General features: G+C 37.5%; 1 protein-coding gene across 2 annotated transcripts in view; it reads right to left on the bottom strand.

The window, feature by feature from the left end:
- The window catches only part of APP (amyloid beta precursor protein), a 178,157-nt gene that overhangs the window by 32,951 nt on the left and 122,509 nt on the right, over positions 1-22,697 (bottom strand). For both annotated transcript variants that reach the window (XM_032183216.1, XM_032183224.1), the window contains 2 exons: positions 15,877-16,005; positions 13,701-13,800 (listed from right to left, as the gene is read on the bottom strand). In XM_032183216.1, the coding sequence (XP_032039107.1) occupies positions 13,701-13,800; positions 15,877-16,005 (229 nt within the window). The remainder of the gene's footprint in view (positions 1-13,700; positions 13,801-15,876; positions 16,006-22,697) is intronic.

The raw sequence follows: 22,697 nt of genomic DNA, 5'->3' as shown, positions 1-22,697 counted from the left end.
CTTACCCTGTTCTCTGGCAAAGAGAAACAGAGTGGAAGCAAAAGAAAGAGCAGAAGAAAATAAAATTTGTTACAAAAGCTTCTGGTGGATGTTGGCTTGTTTGAAAGCAGCTGATTTGCAGTGTCACTAGACTATGCTTATACTAAATAGGCTTTGTTAAGTGCAACGTAATAGCAAAGACCATGTCAAATCCTAGAAGAGGTGATCGAGTCTTACAGCAGTAAAAAAAAAAAAAAAACATGTTATTTTGTCACTGTGAGTTTGTCTACTTTTTGTTGGCATACAACACCGTTTATAATGTTGGACTCTGTCATACTTAACCCAGCCCTATGGCAAAGCTACAACGAGAGGAAGTTTAATGCAAACCATCTTCATCTGCTACTCTGGTACATGAACAATTCATTAATTATCTTTCAAATCATGATTTAGTTCATAGTTAATAATTTACAATTTCCAAAAGTAGTTATAACATCTCTTTGCTATGTTTTCTTTTGATGGAGGGTATCTACCAGATAAAAACCTCTGCTTTCACTATCATGTACAAGACTCTTCAATTTGCTTAAAAAGCAATTTTAAAATTGGCAGTTACCATTTTGTTAGTTCTATAAATCTACTTAAGGTCTTAAACCAGTTTAAAAATGAAATGCAGTCAAAACACCTCTTATAAATACAAATTACGACACCATCAAATTACATGCCATAGTTTCACACCAATGTCGAAATTCCCTTTTAAAACTACATCTACATGATAGAATACATATTGATTCAGCAAATACAGGTTTGGGAACCAATTCTAATAAACTGGTACAAGAGCAGAGTCTTATTGCCTCGTAATCATCATCTTATCGGTTGCCATCGAGTCTGAATTGAACATGTGGTTTTCTCAAAATTATGCTTGCTTTTGAGCATGTGCTTGCAAAAATGACAAATTAAGAAGTGCCAGAAACTTCCTTATTTTTCTCGATGGCAGAAATTATGTGCCTGAGTCATAGTGATTGCTTCATATGCATGTGCATGCATATTATCTTATACTAGTTTTAAGAAAGTTTATATCATGCAAATGTTTTATGTCACTATTAGGATTACTAAGAACAATTACACAATCATTTATAATAAGGCACGTGATAAGATGTAACATGGTTAGATGCAGCTTTCAGTTGTGTACCTACTTTATGGGCTAATCCAATATGTCACAGTTCATAATCTTCAACACAGGCATGTGCCCAAAGGAGTTGCATAGATATAATGTAGTCAGGTTTTAACTAAATTTGAATGTCTGCATCTTGTCAGCCTTATGAATCAACCCCCCCCCCCAACTAGTAAATACGAAAACAAGGCCTCCTTAAGGGCTTTGCCTTGGTGAATATTTTAAAACAAAATAAAATATTATTTACCTGAATACCTGCATTTGTATTAGAGCTCCTATATAAACTGACAATACATAGTTCTAGCCAACAGTTATGCAGGTAGCATCGCCAAAAACTTCATGCAAATGAACAGATGTATTTCACATTCAAAAAGCAAATCTATTTCTCCATAAGTCACCTCTACTGAGACACACTCTAAATAAGGGTTTGTGTAAGCAGCTCCAAAATGCAAAGTGAGGATGTGAGCACAAATAGGGATTTGATAGGTAACTTTTTTGGTCCAAAGTGCTGTCTGTACCTCCAGTGAATGCAAATTCTACAAAGTTAGAAAGGTATGTAAGTCACTCGTATATCCTGTGGGGTACGTAACTCATTGCATCAAGTAGGATTTTCTCCTCTGAGGTGAAAGGAAAGAATATGCCAGGAAATACAGTGGACATTTCCTCCAGCCTGTGCTCAAGTTAGAGGAAATTTCAAGCACGTGCTTAAATTTAATCACACTGAAGTCTGCACCTAACCAGAAAGAGCTAAGCTCCACTGAATCCCAAGCATATAATTACTCTACAGTGCCTTGCTGAATCGAGTATCATAAGATTATAATGCTACATACTACTAGATGTCATAATTATGACATTATCAAGTTGCAAAACACAATTATGTGGTGTTCAGTGTTGAACTAATGCATTTTAATAGTACAAGTCAAATATAATTTAGGGAGCAACGCTGCTGAGAACTTCATGGAAAGTGACCTGCCTACTTGAAGGTGTGAGTGGCTTTTTTACCTGTATGCTTTGAAGACGATGATAAAATAAAAACGTGCTAGATCAGTCCTATGAAGTACTATAAATGAACCCAACCTACAATGTTCAGATCCATATTGACAAAGAAATGCAATCGCTCCATCAGATTTAAGCTTTTTCTGTTCTGCTGGCTAGGCTAGCCTGTGAAATTACACCACGGGTCTTCTTACCTGGAAACTTTTATAGTGCAATACGTCTCTATTAGGGTGAAACTGAGACTGAAAGAGCAAGAACCATGGAAAACAGTATTTCATAGTTCTTACCTTCTGTCCTCTAGAGACACTAAGGCAAAAGTAACTGGCAGCAGTATTTTTCAGACTTCAAAAATTTCTTAAGTGTATGAAAATCTTTCAGTAAGTTAAAAAGGCTTTTCAAGTTCTCAGAAAAAGAAACATTTTAAAATATCATGAAACAGCAGACCTAAGAAATTTTCCCTAGAAACAAGTTAATAAAAGAACCATTCCATAGCCTTTAAAAACACTCCATTGTCTAAGAAGTGAACTTTAAAGGAAATACACCTCTGAACTTGAGAATGACTGTAATATCTAGAACCTTATTTAAAAGAATATCTGTAACATAAAAATAATGCTTCTAAGCTGTATATTTAAAAATCACAACTTTATCACTTTCATTTTTTTCTATGTCTTGCTCATTGTGCTCTTTCAGCATATATGGACTTCCATGCTTCCCAAATCACATAAGGAAAGCAACCTAATTAAGTCTCCTCCTGTAAACAGGTGCATGTAATAACGTTCCAGTTAGATTTGACTTGCAGACTGTATTTGACTTAAATCATTAAAAAAAAAAAAAAAAAAAAAAAAAAAGATGTTTAACTTAGATGCGGATTAATTGTCCTGCAGGCAGATCATGTTATAACGAATTTTCTGGTAGTAAACAGTGTTCGAACCATGAGAAAGCTTGGAAAATCCAATTCAGCAAAACACTTACAAGCTTGCTTTATTACCTTGTAATGATTAATTTCTATAAGAACTATTTTTTTCATTAGAGAAGGACCTCAATGCAAATTTAGTTTTGTATGTGGCTGTGTGATTTCAGGGAGGTTTGAGCAGAGAGCTTCATGAGGCTCACGAGAATTTTCACACCACTACCTCAAGGCAGTGCCAGAATCATCCATCTTCCATTTTTTCCAGAGCCTGCCATAAACCTCTTGAAATTTTGCCTTCTTTTGTAAGAAGGCCAGTATGGCATTCTTTACCTTCAGTGAAAGAATACTGTAATTACTATAAACCATTTGCTACGTAACAGCTAAATAAATTAACTATTAGCTGAAATTAAATATTGATATATGGCTAGAGGTAGCTACACATTTATAATTTTTTTAAATATTTAATAGCCATTCATCTAACTCATGACTGCATTTCCCCTTTAGTTAAAAGCAGAGACTATTAAAGTTTGTGGGCTTGAATAACAACAGAAGCTTGCATTATCTCTGAAAAAAAGTACTTAAATAGAAATGAAAGACAATGTTTCTTCTCCCTTTCATGTCTCCAAGCCTTTTTGTCCATTTCTTTTGTCTCCTTCCCTCCTGCTCACATCCTCCTCATTAAATTTGGTTAAATTAATAATCTTGTCTAAGAAATATAATTCACCATTCACAGCCTCAAAAGCTCAGGATTAAAAATGCAGAAAACCCCTACTTCAATATTACAGCACTCCTTTCTATAATAAATTTAAATAGAACAGTTTTTTGTAAACTGAGCCCAATGTTTTTAAACACAGAGATCTCTCAGTTCTCGTACGTGAAACGTTTCTCTCTGGGTAAGACGATGACAACCTAACATCAATTTAGACAAAACAGTACTAAAAAATACCTGGGGAAAAAAATGAATTGACACTCTATCCCATGATCACGAACATATATTGCATATCGTCATTCTGATCCACATACAGCACTATGTTAAAAACTCCAAGTTAAATCTGACTCCGTAATTGGGTCAAATTCAGAATGAATTGCTTCAAAATAGGCAGATGAGTCAGCATTCAATACTCCACCCAAGTACACATAACTACCTAAGTTAAAAGGCTTATATGTGAAACTGCCCTTTTTTATATGAAAAACAGTTAAAGAATTTTATCTTATTTTTGTATAAAAATAATTTATTTGATTTATTTGTAAGGTATTTAATTTTATCAGCCTTATTTGCTGATAAAGATGATGAGATTATTTGCCACCCTTATAACATAGTAAAACTCAAAAGTAGGGTACAACCTAAAACTCCTAACACCTGCAAGAAGTCAGTGACCCATTATTTTCTGTAAATACTTCTACACTTCAGAGTACAAATCCCACAAAATTTTTTGATCTGTACTGAATTCTTCAGGCAGCTTGGAAACCATTAAATAATACATAAAAATATATAAATCCTGATATTTTCAAGCTTTTATAAAGTTTTTAATTTGTTGTACCTGATTCCCTTGGTTATAAGAGAGCATCATAGATTTGACTCACTTGTAGTAATCTAAATTAGAATTCACCTAAGTTGAATTGCACAGCACCTGCTTCAGACAAACTATATTTTGCCTGTTTATTAACTCCAGTTTTAGCCCTTTATAGGCCAAATGTAAGCTGGGTTGTCTGAGTATTCTAAAGAAAACTGTTCATTAAACAGAGCAAATATATACATTAAGTGGGGTACGGACTATTCTGACTGCTTTTTACACGGTTTTTCATATCTACGATATAATAGCAGGAAATAGAGAAGCGAGAGGACTGAAGCCCCACCTAGCAAGAACTATTGAGGAAAACACATTTTTCAATTAAATTAGGCATATGAGAATCGCACAGCAGGAGAAAGCTGCACTGATGAAAAATGTCTTAATTTGTAATCCCACGTGCATGGGAAATGTTAGCAGATTACTGCCATGTTTCCATCAATCCAGACATTCTGAAAAGTCACACATCCTCATCAATTCTTTTCTCTCTCTGTCTCAGTAATGAGGACTTGCCTGATAAGAATACATCATATACTCTTGACCATAAGAAGTACCTATGAATTTTCACTGAGCACAACTAAAGAGAAAGTCATGCTTGAATAGAGCAAAACTGAGCACATCATTGCCATTAGAGGCATATTTAGCCCTGCCCCTCAAGATGCCTGCTTATGGTTATGCATTTCGGACTTCAGTGTTGAAATTCCTCTGGATAACAATTCCCAAGACTTGCTTTGGGAACAGCAACTGACCCCTTAGCAGTAGAAACAGTATCAAGTAAATATAGCTTCTGCAGACAGTGTAACTGGTTCTTGGTGGATACCTGCAATCTGTTAGCATGTAAGAATTAAGATGATTAATTTGCTTCTTCTACAGCCTAACACTGCCTGTTAGGATTCTGATCTTAGGCAGAATTAATGCAGAATGACACAACTGTTTTTCCAAACCAAGTAATTAGGAAAAGAAAATCCGTCATGCAACAGCATGAAGCTCTGGCTGGAGTGATTGTGCTACTGCAATTTTGGGCTGCTTCAGCACTCATGGACACGAACATCAGTAACTGTATTTAAGATGACAGGAAGAGGAATTTGGCTGAGCTGATTTGGTCCCTATTAATTGACAAAGGTTGGGACAGCAGAGCTTTCATCACTCCAAGCTCCAAAACCTTTCTGGATTAATCATGGACCCTTTACATTATGCATTTCAAATATAACTTTTGCCTTTTATAGTCACACACATCCATGAATTAAATTGCCCACATATTTTACTCAATAAATCAAGAACTTCTTTCAATAACTAAGCATACTGAATTTCCACGAGTGGGCAGAGTTTCAGCAAAATAGTGCCTCTCCAGCTGAATGGAAGCTATACATTCACAAAATCAGGTTCTTTTGAGCTAACCTTCTCTCAGATATTTGCAAGCAGGACAACTTTTAATTTTAAATTTGGCACATGATGACCTGACTTATTAATTCCTTGATGTATAATGGCAGAAGCAATTATAAAAATATTAAAACAAAACAAAACAAAACAAAACAAAAAAAAAACCATTTCAGGCTAGGGTAACAGAAAGGATGCAGAACAGACTTCAAGAAAGATCTACCAATACAGGAGAAAGTGCTGTGGCCGTTGGCTCCTGAAGAAAATCAAAACAACTTCCCCTGCTAAAGGATGAATTATTTAGAATGGGAAGATTTAATTATCCACTGGAACAGTGGGCACCCTGTGGTGCCACTCCCACAACATTTAAACATTACTTTGGTCATAAGCTGCAAGTCAGTAATTATTATCAGAAGTTCCTCTTTTCCAATTCTAACACCTGTATCACTAGGCCAACTTTCTGAAATCTGCATCTGAAATGGAACAGCGTTTTTCAAACAAGGAAAAATATTCTCTTAATAAACTTTTGTGAGACCTTCCAATTCCCATCAATTTTCTGAAAAACAGATGAAAAATAAGATACCATTTATCTTTCCCTGACGACAAAACCACCCCACTCCAAAGCCTTGTGAAGCCATTAATCTCTTTCACTGTATCTGCAGACCTGGAGAAAGCTGGTTCCTTTGCAGCCTATAGTCGTTTTCACAATATTTATGAGATTAAAAGAGGGCTTGTGCACACAAGAATCAGGATTCATATCCTTCCTGAAGAACATTAATGCTCATGATCAGATACAATAGACCATTTAGCTACAAAAGATGGGGAGGATATAGTATGCTACTAATGAAAGCATTTGAGAACATCAGTGTCAGTGAAGTGCATTTATATCTATTTTAATCATCTTCTATTCTCTGCCTAATTTTCTATGACAGTCAAATAAGCTGGACAGAAAATAAGAGATGCTTAGAAAAAAATGTTGGATCTGTTTCCTGGATTTTTTTTCCTTTTCTCCAAAGCTGCAGCAAAGGACATATTTTACTAGCTGACAGAGCTGAGTCTCCAGCCTGGAATAGTAACCGAGGCTCATAACATCTTCCAAGCTGCTGAACTGTGTGCAGAACTTAAAAAGTCTCAGCATGATACAACTGTTAGTCCTGCTGGCAACTACCATTGCCTATTAAAATACAACATAGTAAAGAAAGACATTGGTTGATGCCCCTCATAAACAAAATGCATCGCCTTGCTCCAACAAACAACTCAATGGTATCTTATCATCATATTTAAATCATTAGAAAAAATACTTTGGACAGAGAACAAGGTGGTAAAACTGGCTTAGTAAGTACCATGAGCTTATGATGTTCCAGAAAACAAGCTAGCCAAATGCATCACTAAAACCCATGTCCTTGGGTGGAAGAGGTCTTAACTGCTTATCAAGTAGTCTGCCTGGTCTGTATCATGTCAGTATTTAAGCACACAAAAACACCCTAAATGATGTGTAAAGCTTAACATAGAATTCATTTCCTTTGTGTAAGAGCTCCATGCTATCTTTAGTCCATGACCCAGCAATATATTTTTATGCTAGAGTTTTAACAAATCACCTATTCAATGGAATGATATAGGGCTTCGAGGAAGATTGAAAGTAAGCAATCATTGCACAGAAAATTCAAAATTTTCATTGGAAAGCTACAGCTACCAGATATGCACAAACATATCAAATCAATTACAGGGAGAGCACAATTTCAGCACAGGCATAGTTAGTACTGGAAGTCACTCCAGGGTACCTGTGCAAAACCATATTCTTTGAAGGCTGCATTCAACTGCTTGTTCCAGTCACTTTATCCTCTTGGTCAAAGGCAGCAGAGCAGAACCAGAGGAACAGTAAGCCAATATGATACAGCCCAGATGTACTAAATGCGTAATCTGAAAACTAGAAGGTAGGATTTACAGTGCAGGTTAAGACCTGCACATAATTGTGCTACTTCCAGAAGATTTTTTTTAATTTTATTGCAAAACTTCTCTGTGGTGTAGGAATGCCCATCCAATCTGAATAGAAGAATTGCTTCCAAGGAAAAACATGCCAGTTTTAAGAAGATGAGGGTGGAAGCATAACACAATTTGGCAAAGATGACATTTCCTTGCATCCAAAATCAGAGACACTCCTTCTTAAGAACTAGCCAAGTGCCTAGGGCAATTTAGAAACTACAATTCCAGGTGACAAATGTGAACTCCAGAATGGCAGAAAGTATAAAACTTAACAGGAATTGTCCAACATTCCTCAATTACAGATTTTTATAACTACTGCAGCTGCATATTGGATTTGTGGATGTTTATTTTTTCCTGAGTAAAAAGTTCAACTCCATTTGACTCCTTTGAGAAGACAAGAATACTAACTGGAAAGTATGGATAATTAAAAACAGAAAGGAATTGCTTCAGAAAAACAATTCTACCTCTCTAGATTCAAAAAACTGAATTTGAATTTTTTTTGAATTTGAATTGAATTGACAAAATTGAGTCATAACGTAATTACTGTTTTACCTTGATATATGAACTACATGTATACCACTCCAATACCATAGATAACCTTACAACATTGTTTTAAAAGCTATTGGCAGATTTAACACATGTAAACTTCTCTTTATTATTCTGTTACCTCAACATGGCAACCCTACTTCAAATAAAGGTGCAGAAATCCTAAGCATCACTTCAGTGATTTTGAATGTCATTTTTGAAGATGAATTTTCTTGCCCTTCAGTTAAATCTTAAGGCAGGAATTGTACAGAAGAGTTACAGGAAAATGAGACACCAAGAAGTTCCCAATGCAGACTGAAAGACATTAGTGATTACATATTCAAATCACAACATTTTAAGGGGGGGAGGAGGTGAGGGCAACAATCACAAAAGAGATGGCACTAATCAGAACAGATACAGAATTTGCTTTTGTGAACTCCTAAGGGCGTGTTTTGATTCTGCAATATAAAACCCCAAATCACAGTGGCTATCATTTTGGACTGTCAACTCATGGCAAATAGCTAATGCCCTCAAAACTTCTAAAGAAGTTTACCACAGAATGAATGGAGAACAGCATCCTAATTCAACTCATGTCAAGAAATGCAGTGAGACTGTGGATTGACTGTAGGTCAAAACAGGAAATCAAGAATTAGTTTGAGAAGTGCTGTAAGACCAGATATATTGAAAACTATGCCCACCACAGGTAGTCCAGACAACATGCAAAGATGAAGACTGACAGGTATAGGGACCTAATGGTTAAAGAGAAAGGGTTAAAAGAAAGCTAGTCCTCAAACATCTTTAGTCTGTAGCCCATCCTATATTTACAGCTGTCAAGCTTTTTCTAAAAATACTTAAAAAAATCTTCACAGAAAGTTGTGAACGAAATGTCAAGAGGCAATATTCTCTTGGTCAAATTTTGTTACGCTGTGGTGGAGCATACAGATAACTTCAAACGGCACAAGAGCCACAGCACTCTCTGCATTTGAATTCAGTCAATGACCTGGAGTCTGCTTGTGTTTGTTTGCTCCTCCTGCTATATAACCTGAGCACACTGCAGAAGAACAGGATAAGTGCAGTGGAACAAAATAATGAAATAACAATAGCTCGATTTTATTTGTCAAGGGACAGATGAAATCATATTGTCTTACTTATTACTTGCTTACTACTGAATCATTCAGGGTTAGTTATGATACTGCTGAGTAGGCGGTGCTGAATATTTCATCAGTGGTTGGCTAGAAAACATGGACTCGAGGACATCAGTTTGGAAACGAAGCAGCAAAGACAGAATTAAAAATTCAGTTCATTGCCTACCCGTTTGACTAACACACAAAGCTCTGATGTAGCTTCTCGTTCTGAAGCTGTTCCTGCTGTGCCACTCCCAGCAATAAATTGCCTTTTACATACATGGATAAGCAGCCTAATCAAATAAGGATTTAAAGCAGGATGTGCTAAAAGGAACTGCTGATTTCTCCTAAAGTCTGCCATTGTTCTTTCTGAGGTTTTATGCATATTAAAAGTACAGGAGATTTATCAGAGGGAAAAGGTGAGTACAAATACCAACATAGCCAAATAATCTGCTCACCTGCGGTGTGCAAATATCTCTTCTCAGATTTTTTAGGCGACTGTCTTATTGATGGGGCATACTCTTGTCTGTGAGGAACACCACTTAACACCCAGGACTACATCATTTGCAGAGGGTGACCTGGTTTGTAGCTTATTTGCATTACCGTCCTTTGAGAAATCATTTGCAGCCAGAATGCCAAATGGTCTACACAAACCACCTGCCTATGTTTTCCAGCCTCCATGATAAAAGCCATGGTCAGACAGACCCCTTCAGGCAACTATTACACAGATCCTTTACCCCCCTCACCCAACAGGTAAGCAAGAGAGGCAGCAGTATTCTTCCTTACATGGCTTGAGTTTTCTGAGACAAAACATGCCAGTCATCCCAATGTGGCATTTGCACATCACACATTTGTCAAATGCTTAGCGGAAAAAAAAAAAAAAAAAAAGCCTTGCTTCATGTAAGAGCTGCTTTCTACTCTTCAGAGTACTATGGGTCTTCCTACAAATATCTATACACTCAAGTCATTTTCTGTTTAAGCCAACAGACTCCAACAGGTGACAATTTGCAAATAAGGGCTATGAATGTCTTAAGTTTTACGTTAACTTCCTGCCATGGTCTCTGCTGGAGTTCTAAAAACAATTCCAAAAGTTTTTAAAAGCAGCTGCTTTTAGTTTAGAAGCTGGATTTGGTATTTCAGATTCCTCACCTTAAAACTATAACCATAAATCTGCTTTTTCATGTCAGGAGCTTCAAAAATACTCCATATCTAAAAGGAATTCCAAATGTCCAACCGCTGGACTGCAATTCACCCAGTCATGAAGCATTAATTAACAAAACCCTGCAGCTTGCTGAAGCAGAAAATATTCTCCATGCAGTTGGCATACCCCAGGAACAACTCTACTTTCTGCTTCATACAATTCAACTTCATTGCCCAGGATAAAAATCTCGAAAACAACAGACACATTAGAAGTGGGCACCTCATCTTCACACACATTTCCAATGAAAGAACATCACCTACTTCCCAGGGATGAACCTCCAATAGCTGACTGTCAGGCAGATATGAGGAAAATTTTAATTTAATATTTAGTTTAGTTTCTATTAGTGTATATATATATATATATATATATATATAAAAAACATACACTTATACATATATATAAGGACCTGAGATTCAAACTTGTCAACATCTGGTCACAGAGAAACTGTGAAAAACGGGGCATAATATTTCTAGCAATGAGAAAATCTAGTCAAAAGCAGCACCTTACTTAATATTGGAGGAATTAAACACAACCCATAAATTTACAGGAAACTATATCTTGTTGTCCATAGAACCACTTGTTCCACTTGTTTAATCTAGCGAAAAACTACCTTTGTCAGAGCTGTGTCTTCTAAAGCAATGATAATTCATTCCTCAAGGTGAAAACTGCTCATGAAGAACTCTGTAGTAAAGTGTGGAACTAGAAACCAGAAGCATAATGAATAAAGAAACTCAACTAGAAAATAAGTCATTTTAGCTAGAAGATAAGCTCTCACAGCAGCCTGAGAAAACTACTTTAAACTACTTTATATGCGAATTATCAGTCAGACATTGCGTGTCTGAGTTAGTTTTACCTAAGTATTTTCCAACTTTTTTGTTGACTTGGACTTTCTAAGTTAATAATTCCAAAGAAGGTATTTAATAAAATATTTGTCTTTTTAATGATAGCTGTGGTATCTCTTTGGAATGTTACAAAGTGACATTTTTAGTATTTTACTTCTTCGCAGATTCTACAGCTGTCATAGATCTCCTTTTCCATGGATTTAGGAAGAGTACTGAGGCTAAGAAACTCAGTAATTTCAGAATGGATTAGAAACATGCTCAAAGCTGAAACAGTGCTCAAAGCTAGAAGGACACAGTCTTCTTTATCAGAAGGGAATGACCCCTCTGAATATTCATTGGAAGGAAGATGTAAAATCAAGCATACAGTCACCATTACCAACAAGGAGAATGTTGATACTGGAAGAGTATCAACAGAAAAGAGGCAGCTTTCTTCTCATTACTGAATAATTTTGTCTAATATAGCCCAGATCTGACAGTGTCTTCTTTAATTTTTGCTGCCTGGTATCTCCCAATGTAAGAATATATTTTTCATTGCTTCGAATTTTACAGTGCTTTGAAGAAATTTTACTATACCCAAACCCACAAAAAAATCAAGGTAGGGAAAAAGTATTTAAGAGACTGATAGACTCTTTCTTTTAGATATCTTAGCTTCTCTCATCTTATTAGGACATAATATCCTACTAATTTTAGCCTGCTTCTTTCTCCTAAAAATTAGTATTACATTTGAGATTAGGAGTCAGATTTTTGTAAACCACTTAGCAGTTAATAGACTTCTGTTCCCATGTCACTTCAAAGCCTCTGAAATTCCCATTCACTTTCAGTATTTTGGAGAGAAAAGAAAATTTAGAAGCATGTCCTCAACAACAACCATTAACTTTACCGATAATAGAAGAAATTGAAACTTCAAGCAAAAAAAAAAAAAAAAAAAAAAAAAAAAGGAACAACAGTGACGGGTAACAAAAAAAAAAAAAAAAAAAAAAAAAAAAAAGACAATTGAGTCATAGCCTAGCAGTATCAGAATCTCCTCTCCTACAGAAACGATACTTTCAAATGACCAATAAGGATTTTATTTGAACAGATCTCTGATCAACGACAGAGACTGTTGCTTGTGCCTTACAACTGTGAAGCACAGAAACACGTGGTGAAGGAGAATTATTAATTCTACTACTTCTTTGTGTCCTCCTAGCACCCCTCCCCAGCTCTGTTTTCTGATCTTATCCCCAGATTCCTAAAGCTACCTCACAAGTACAGGCACATCTGCTTCTTAATCTGTGCTTTGGGCACTGGGGAATTCATTGCTACTCTGTCCAGCCCCTCACATGTCCTACACACATCCTCATCCTTACTACAATGGTACAGCCTTGTTTTATAAGGAAATCAATAATTTACCAAATGAAACCATGAGTGGTAAGATACTGCCAAGTTGCATTTATTAACCCCTAGTCATTACCTACATTTTTCTTGGATGCTTGTTCCAGAAACTAGTTTTTCAGATGGGGGATTTCCCAAATGACTGCATCAGATAATGTAAATGCTTACCACATCAAATTAAATATCCAAACCCAGGAAGGATTTGCTAGAGCTACTTATTGTAAACAGCTGTATCTATATAGCATGGAGGCTCCAAATGTAAATTAACATATTTCAGGGAAAATATTAACAACAAAGGTCACATGATGATGTCACTGCATAGATTATACAGGAATTAATGAAGTCCACGTATAATGATAATGAAACTGCATTTTAAAGAAATAGGAAGTCTCCTCTGAAAGCAAATTATGAGCAAGATATTCCATTTTGTCCCTCTGATAGTCCAGCCTCTGCTAGCCCACTCTCTTAATTTAACTTTAATTTGCCTTCCAAATGTTCATTATAATTTGATTTATAATTTAAGAACACTGGCAAGTTTGTTCTATTAGTCAGCTGGGACAGTATATCAATAGAAATAAGATGCAGTATTTTAGCTTTTGGTGGTGATTTCTCACCACAAAAATATTTCCCTTTTTTTGTATTAACAAATTGCATACCGACTTCATCCTGGATTTCCTCAGCCACAGCAGGCACATTGTAGAGGAAGGAGAGAGACTGGTTCATGCGTTCATATATCACACGTAGATGTGTCATAACCTAAAGAAATGAAAATATTTTAAGGAGGGGAATACTATTATTAGTAGTCATTATCACAAATTTTATAGGTTATATAGGTTATAACAGGAGGACAGTTTTCACTTGTACTAGGTATAATACTCAGTATGTTCTATATAGTGAAATTGTCAAATCAATTGCAAAATTCACCTCTTTTACATAGTGTGCTAGATGCTTCTCCACAGAAACTATCTGAAATGCCATGAGAGTAAAATAATTTAAAGCAAGGATTTACATTTGCAGTGGGGTAGAGTGTGTATACAAAAAGCTAATGTGGCAGAAATCCACAGCCTCATTTACCCTTCAATAATGTGTAAATTTGCCCATACCCATAAGCTTCTGCATGACATGCAAGCCAAGTGAGGCGCAATGATTGCCGGATCATAATGTTGTTGTTTTTTTTTTCTTTATCCTAGTATTGCAAAAAGAAACAGCTACTCCCTGAAGAAAGCTTCAATTTTCTTGTTAAAAGCATTTGAAACATTTTCATCTGAAAACAAAAATATTTCCAACCAGAAGCATTACAGTGCTGTCTCATGTGATTACAACTCTACTGCCTCAGGTTCCCACACACTGCTATGTGTTGAGTCATGACAACCCATGATATACTTCCTCAGGCTACTTTCCACAAGTATCACCTCTCTTCAGTAGGAAGGGACACTGAGGTGCATCTTGGAAGACTTAAATCACCGACAAGGGCAGTTAGGCCTAAAGAGGAAAATGGGTTGCTGACAGCAATTTCAATGAAACAATGATACGATTCCTTCAAACTGAAATAAAGCATTCATGCCTTTCAACAAAATATCTTGTTTTTCATTTTCTACTGAAATAAAACTCCCCAAGAGTTCCTCCAGCCTACATTCTCCAACCTTCTAACCAATTCAAGAAGCAAAGATATTACAGAATACGCACTCCTATGGCAATACACTAAGCAATACACTGTACTTCTTGTATCTAAATGTCAGTTTCCATTCTTCACCTGTGCTGCCAAACAATATGTTGTCTGCAAAATTCCACTGTTTTCTGTTATTAAATAATCCAACGTTCTAGAAACTAAAAAATCATGTTAGATGCAAAAGGAAATGCTTTAACATTTACAGTGTGGGAAAGCTGTTTAAGATTACTGCAGAAGATGGTTATAGTGTGCATTTCTAATGCCAGCAATTTCAAGCCAGCACGATCTCAATGTACAAGTCTGGCTGAAATTGATGTTTCAGAAATGTAATATGCAAATCATGTCATTCAAAGAGGTATATGGTTTTGATTTGGCTTTTAGCGATGCCAATCAGTTCAAAAACTGTGGCTGGAACAGAGCTTCCTGTTGCATCCTGCAGAGGGAACAGAGGCAGATTCTGCAGATTACAGCACACACTTAACAGCTTATCCGTTGTGCCTACAATTTTAATTGCTGTTTTGAAAGCCAGCTACATCTTCAGTCTTTTTTGCTTTCTCACCCTCCATGATTTACAAAGGCAACATAAAAGCTGTTCCAAAACACAAATGTTGAGGACTGCAGTAACATTCAGCAGTTAAAATGTCATGAACTTCTGTGCACATTTTAAAAAACATGTTAAACTCAAGTGCATTGCAGTAATCATATTTATAGACACTACAAGTACCTCTGCAATGACTACAGAAAGGTTGGTTGCAGTCAGATGGCTCTACCACTTCTGGTTCTGCTGCTTCAGCTGGATGAAGCATAACCATACGTGGTAGCTAGATCTATTATAGACATTTTCCCAGAGGTATTATCTACCAAAGCAGTAATAAAAGTTCTGGGTATAACTGCTTTGGAGATCTCCTTGGGAAGTGCCCACGACTGACTCACTGTCTGGGTAAACAGAAAACCTGCTTTTCAGTTCTTCTCAAAAGACAAATTATACTCACACAGTTCCTACATCACTTTGCCTTAATCTTCTGGTGGAAAGCAAATTATTTTTTATTGCATCTAGAACTGTCTGTGGAAAGTAGTCAATTTTTTTTTTATTTAAATAAGCTGACAGAAACTTCACAATGGTTACGAACAACATGACATCGCTAACCCTCAGTGGGGATTACCTGAGATCTGATTTGGGCAGCTTTCTTTGGGTCTACCATGCGGACGTGTTCAAAGTGTTTGAGAGTATGCTGTCTGTCTTTCTGCTCAGCACGCACGTACTTCTTCAGCATGTTGAATACGTGACGAGGCTATGGGGAAGAAACAGGAAAAAAATCAGTTCAGTTTAGGAAAACACATATTTCAGTTCCTTACCTTGGAGATGTACCCCAGAACACTTGGCCAGCTCGCACCTGCAAGAGCCATCTTCTGAAAGCATGCCTGACTTCCCCAGGGAACACTCCATCATTCAACCCATTTGGCACAATGCTCTGCTGAACAGCAGCTGTAGGTGGTGCACACAGTGATGGGCTGGGCACTCAGATTTCCTCCCTGACCATAAACAAAGTCTGGCTGTTGCGTTTCTTTGTCTGCTGTGCTATTGTCCCAACAGACAGCAATTGACACCTCAACATGCTAGACACCCATGATCAGTTTCCTTTGGGCTCTGCTTCCACTGTCCCCATCAGACTCTGCTTCTCCTCTCCCCCCACTGTAGAAAGCGCCATCACCCAGGCTTCAATCTTTGCAACTGAAAACCACTACGAGGCAAATCCCATCTAGAAAACGCTGTGGAAAATGAACTCTGACAGAAGCATTTCAAAGATTCCTCACATACGCTCTACTATGCTGAATATTCAACTGGGAACAACGTCCATCAACTACAGTTAAACCTGAGACAATAAAAAAGACTAGAACTCATTTTGTCAACAGACAACTGAATGCACACGCCCAGATTCAAACCAGCAGGTAAATAACCTGCCCAACACCTGCACAGAAGACGATCTGAAAGCACTACTCTCTCCAAGCCAAGGAATAATCAACAGACTCGACTACAAAACTTACTAAATAAATTCAAGACTGTTCTGTCCTGTCACGACTGCTTTACCAGCAGAAGAAAGAGGAAAGGAACAGCTGAGGTATGGAAGGCAGACATCTAGAATATGCCACTGACTGGAAAGGTTTAAGAGAAAGAAAAAAGGGCCACTTAGTTGGTTCTGAAAGTACCCAACCTGGGTGCCAAATTTTCTTAAAATCTTAGCCTATGTATATATTGCAGGTGGTTTTAATTAGTAAAAACCGTTAAATATATGACTTAAGATATACAATTGAATTGGAACAGAGGAGAGAACCATAGCTGAAGAGAACATGAAAAATATACACAGACTGATGCCACAGCAGTGATGGCTATGAAAGGTGTATTTCTACGTATTCTCCTACTCTGTACAATAATACCGTGCCAAAACAGGGACGTGTTTTCTAGTGTTCGGCTAAGTCATCAGTGTTTATGATGACTCTGGAAATCCAAGCCCCCTTGCCAACTCTGCTTGTAACGTTGTGCTTGTGCATCTTTCCTGAAGCTGCTGAACAGTGAAAGGAATGAAGCCGATACAGATGAGAAGGAAGGGTACAGTGATCTTACTGTGAGGGAAATTAAAGAAAGAGCAGAAGAGGTGAGTGGCCATGCTGGGCACTGGCAGGGATACCGGGGAGCAGGCAGGGAAGTGACAAAGTAAGTGTCAGAAGCTCCGTGCACAGTCTTCTGAAGAAGGAAGAACCGTGGGCGAAGTTGGAGCTTTAAGACTTAGATTCACAGACAAATATAGATCCTGAACTAATTTAACATTTACACAAGAGATGAATACTAAGCTGCAGAGCTTTAAGATTTAAGAATCTCTTCAGCTTAAGATAGGCAATAGATTTTAAAATGTCCGAAGAAAATAAAACAAAGGTTATTTGAAGAAGATTTTTTGTGTAGAAATAGAGAGATGTGAAGCCGTTCCCTACCAAAGGATTAAACTTAGTGGCTCCATGACTGAGAGCTCATTCATGAAGAAATAACCCCAAGCCACCAAAAGCCAAGCGCCCTGCGATAAGGTTGCAAGAAACTGTGGACAAATTCTGGGAAGTAAGCAGTCCTTACAACATTATGGCAACAGCAAAACAAACCGAAATACAAACTGTAAAGGTTTATAGGAACAAAGGTTGCAAGACCAGTGAGGTTTATAACAACAGCATTTTGAAGATAGAAAACACTGTTCCCTTTCCTGACATTTCAGCTTTCTTTTTCCCAAGACACATCAAGATAGCAGGTTATGGCAGATTAGAGAGAAAAGGATTAAGTTCTATTTCTTCAAGAGATACTCCAATTGAAGTGTCATGTCTAATGCCAGCAGTGTATATTTTTCATTTTCCCTCAGTGTGTCTGAATTCACTGCACTACACCAGTGAAACTTTCACATCAAGAGTCACAAGTAGACTTATTCCTAGGACAACAATTTGAAAATTCCTGTCAAATACCACGAACAGTAGTAGTCACTTGGGTATATTGGCAGCCCACTTTCAGTGAATTTTCTAACACTGAGAAATGCCTCAGACTTATCCCTATGACAGAGACATGGATATGGATGCCTTTAGCATGCCTGGCCGAGAAATTTTCCTGTGATGGCAGCAGAAAACTGTGATTTAAATATAGGAAAATATAGAAAGAATATTAAATCTACTAAATGCAAGGTGTTTCCTTACAGTTTTTTTTGGTGTTTTTAAAACGAGCCAGATGCACATTTTAACTCTGAGGGTCAATCTTGTGATCTCACTTTGCCTAAAAGCTAGTGATGTTACTCTAACAAAATGTGATTTAAAGCTAACAAATCGCTGGAAAGCATTTAGTTACCTCACACAGACATACAGGGCTATCACAATCAGGTAGGCACTGCACCATGCAGAAGTTCCTAGGATGGCTGTGGGCACCTATAAAAACAATAGGATTCCCTGAACATCAAAAGCTCAGGTACACACATACTAAGGCTGCCCTGAAGTGGTACCCAAACTCACTTAGGAACCCTGCCTGGCATGTAAACTTGGCATTTCCAACAACTTCTGTATTGCAACCTTTAGGAAACATGCCCTGCCTTGACCATTAAGGTCATACAGCGGGTAATTTATCAGACAAAGGTGGTGACATCCCTGGGACCTTTGTCATAAATTAAAATAGCTCTGCTTCCTTGCCCTAAAATAGCTGCCAAATGTCCCATATGCATTTGATCAAGTCAGACTTCCAACCTTCCCCACACCTTTACCTTTGAAATGCAGCTGCCTAACGATTTCAGGGCCTTTGCTGAAGGCTAACCAACCTGTCAGGGCTGGTGCCTGGCTATCACAGCCCTCCACAGGGCTTTGCATATGTGAGTGTTGTCACCATAAATGCAGACCGAGTTTTATTGCTGACCATAAATTTAACTGACAAAAGTGATTTTTCTCCTCCGCACCTAGAATTGTAGGCCTACTGCTTACAAACTTTCAACAAATTTGAGGATCAGCAAAAACATCTCTCACCCCAAAGTCCCATCTCCATACTGTATTGCACACGCACTGTCTTTTAAAAGTCATTATGAAGTGAACTGGTTCTGCTTAAAAATCCCACCCTATCACGCACTTTTTGCACAGAGACTTGCACTAGGATTTGTCCCCAAATCTATTGCTCCGGGATTTTCTGCCAATCCTCTTGCACCAAATAGTGATATAAACTCTTCTGACAGTAGAGCAGAGGGGCCCCAACAAACAGTCTAGCACAGAGGTGGGGAAAAGCTCCACAGGCTAAGGAGATGCCATCAAACCCTGTGGCTGAAGCTGTTATGTCCATGGCCATCTATTACTTCAACCCTAGGCAGGAGCCCCAAGATTACATTATCAATGAAAGTGTTGCTAATATCAGCTAATTTAAGTTTTTGAGGCGTGAGCTCTGACACTGCCTATGACAAAAGAACAAATGGCTGATGGATGCCAGAGCCAGCTTTGCACCTCTCGCTCTACATAAGTAATGTACCAAGTGCCAAACTTCATTAAAACATTCTGCTTTTAGCATCTGTAATTCTTCTGCATGTGTTGTCACAGAAAACTCAACATATCCATGTCTGTAGTTATCTTATAAAATATATCTCACAGAATAACTAAACCTGAATCAGCCACCAGGGGCTGCCTAAGTGCCTCATGAAATAATTTCATTATTTTTGGTTGTATCTGTTTTGTCGGCTTGTTCCTCTGAAAGAGGCCAGAATACTCCCAACATGACTTCCACTGTCCCCATATTTTTAGTTACCCTGGCCAACACTGCTGACATCTGCAACTGAGCCAGTAACCAGAATGACCAGTGACTTCCCAAGCAACAGGATCCAGCACTACATCCAGAATGCTATCATTTAGCAAGGAATGCTGTTCAGTCAGGAATAATATTGGTTACTGAGTACTGGAAAACTCTGGTCTGGCTGGCAAGAAGCTTAAATCCACAGCATCTTGGCACACACTCATTATTTAAGCAAATGTAGAAAAATTATACAAAAACATCTAATAAGCAGACACAGGGCGATGCAGAGTGAAGCTGTCTGAAGTCTCCTGTTACACGCAGCTTCTGAGTATTTCAAGCACATTTGGACACATCATTTACTCCTATGAAACTTACTCTAAAGATCCCCTTCTCAAACACCTGCTTTTTATCTAACACTAAGCACAGACAGATCATAGTCCTTCAACAAGACATCATGACAGGCTAACAGATGTATTTTGGTTGTTAGTCTCAAATCCTGTTTATTCTGGAGAATGTTATTGAAGTATTACTTTATAGAGAGTTTCTGTATGTTGGGACTTGCATGTATTCAACCCATTCACTCCACAGCAGGCAGATTCATAGACTACTTACATGGAATATGCAGGCCATCTAGGTTGACAAAGCACCATTAAAAAGATAACTTCCCTGTAGCGAATATGCCTATTCTCTTATTAAGACAACAATTTATTCTGTGGATAGATAGATGCAATCCTGACAATTTATTAAAAGGTTTCCAGCTGTATGAGACAAGTCTAAACAAAGCAGAAACCACTGATGACAACCTGGCTACCTGGTGGTGAGATCCAACCCCACTGACTCTTCAATCCAGTGTGGCTAAAGGTGCCTTTATTTCAGGTAGCATCAGCTTAGAGGTGAGATCACTGAAATCCTTTTTCTAACAAGGAAACATTACTGTTGCAGTTATCTCCAAACACACACCAGTGGGATCTGCTGGCCTACGATTGTTCTGTCCTTAAATGTGCAAGGTGTTCCCAGTATCAATCACTGGAGAACATAGGCTCTTTTTCCACTTCAGCTTTTTAGGCATTACAAAAGGCAAGAACTATATTTCATTAAATGCTCAAAAGCACTTTGAGCTCTTCTGGAGGAAATGAATTTACACTTGCAAACTGTTTGAAGAAAACGCTCATACCATAACATGACTTAGGATGATAGTATTGGTTTATCAAACTGAGCAGGAGAGCCCTGCGAAAAGCAGCCCACTTGAAGATGTTCACACAAAATTTTAAATAGAGAATATTTAGTGATTATATTCTCTACAGATCTGTGCCATCTTAGCAAGGATTCACCTTGATTTTGTTCTAGCTAGCAGAAAATGTTTCCTATAATTTGTACATAACAAAACTAAAATAACTCACAACCTTTACAATTCTTTATACACTCTCTCTCAGTTCTAAGTTTCAGCTTCATTAGTAATGAATTCCCTTGGAACGGAGACAAGGTAGGTTCACTCACATCTGCAAGTTTAGAGAATGAAAACTTCATACCTTTTCTGTAGGTCATTTACAAGAAAATGTAATTCACTGATCTCTTCCTAATCCCCCAAAAGGATGAGATCTAAAGTGCCCCAAATAGTTTCTAGCAGGTAAAATATATGCATATTTTGTGTACACATATACGATATCCACACAGATCCTAGCCTGACACTTCAGATTTTAAGGGAGTGGTGAAACAATGCAATTTCACTGAGCTTGGAAAATGGAAACATCAACTTTAGTTTGGATTGTTACAAACATAACTTACAATCTCCCCATAGAAATCCAAAATACTTACTACATAGAAACAACATGAAAATCATATTAAAGCACTTCTGTGTATTTAAAATACAACCTCCCATCTCCGTGTCATGCAACTTCCGTGGGAAATTCTGAGCTGGCTTGTAATTTTGATCAAAATTCCCTCTAGATCAGAAAGGCAAGTTTCACAATGCTGAAATTTCATCTTGCCTTTAGAGAAAGGTCCATTGCCAGTCCTTTCTGATTACTGCTCTTGAAATGTGCAACAATTGCTTCTTTTCATTCACTTATTAGGAATACCTCATATACCATATTAGGTATTTTATTTGATGTGTTATTAACTTATGGATCACGTTTGATGCAGTTCATTTTATGAACATTCAAGAAAGGCTGACTGGGATGATGCAAGACTTTTCACCCATGTGAAAGTCCCATCCAGCTACCTTTTGTGTTGAGTTAAAGATGTCTTCTCATAATTTCTGCTAGTTTGTAAGGAAATGTGTTGCTACACACATCACTATAACGGTACTCAGAACTTCCCTTTGCCTTCTCTCCCAAGGACTTTTCCTGAGGCAGAATAAAATGAAAAGTATTTGATTCGATCTCGTTAGTTGCTTTTCAGGATTTGAACTTACTTGACTTTGACAAATTGAAATAAATTTGGTCTCTGTTCACTCTTTTAAAACTTTGTATTTTAGCTATGATGACTCTGTCAAAGTTTTGCAGAACTTAATACCCGTCTGGAATTGCCTCTTCTGTCTTCAGTTAGCTCATATAAAAAACCCTACTGGCAAGACTAGGTGTATGACTATACCACATGCTCCAGCCCACAGACTAGGGAAAAAACAAGAGTCTGGTTTTATTCACTGAAAAGCCTCAGAAGCTACTGGAAAACTGACTTAGGTGACCATGTTTCTCTGTC

This window comes from Aythya fuligula, chromosome 1, assembly GCF_009819795.1.
Source record: "Aythya fuligula isolate bAytFul2 chromosome 1, bAytFul2.pri, whole genome shotgun sequence".
NCBI classification, from domain to species: Eukaryota; Metazoa; Chordata; class Aves; order Anseriformes; family Anatidae; genus Aythya; species Aythya fuligula.
This window is presented reverse-complemented; position numbering and strand designations above follow the sequence as displayed.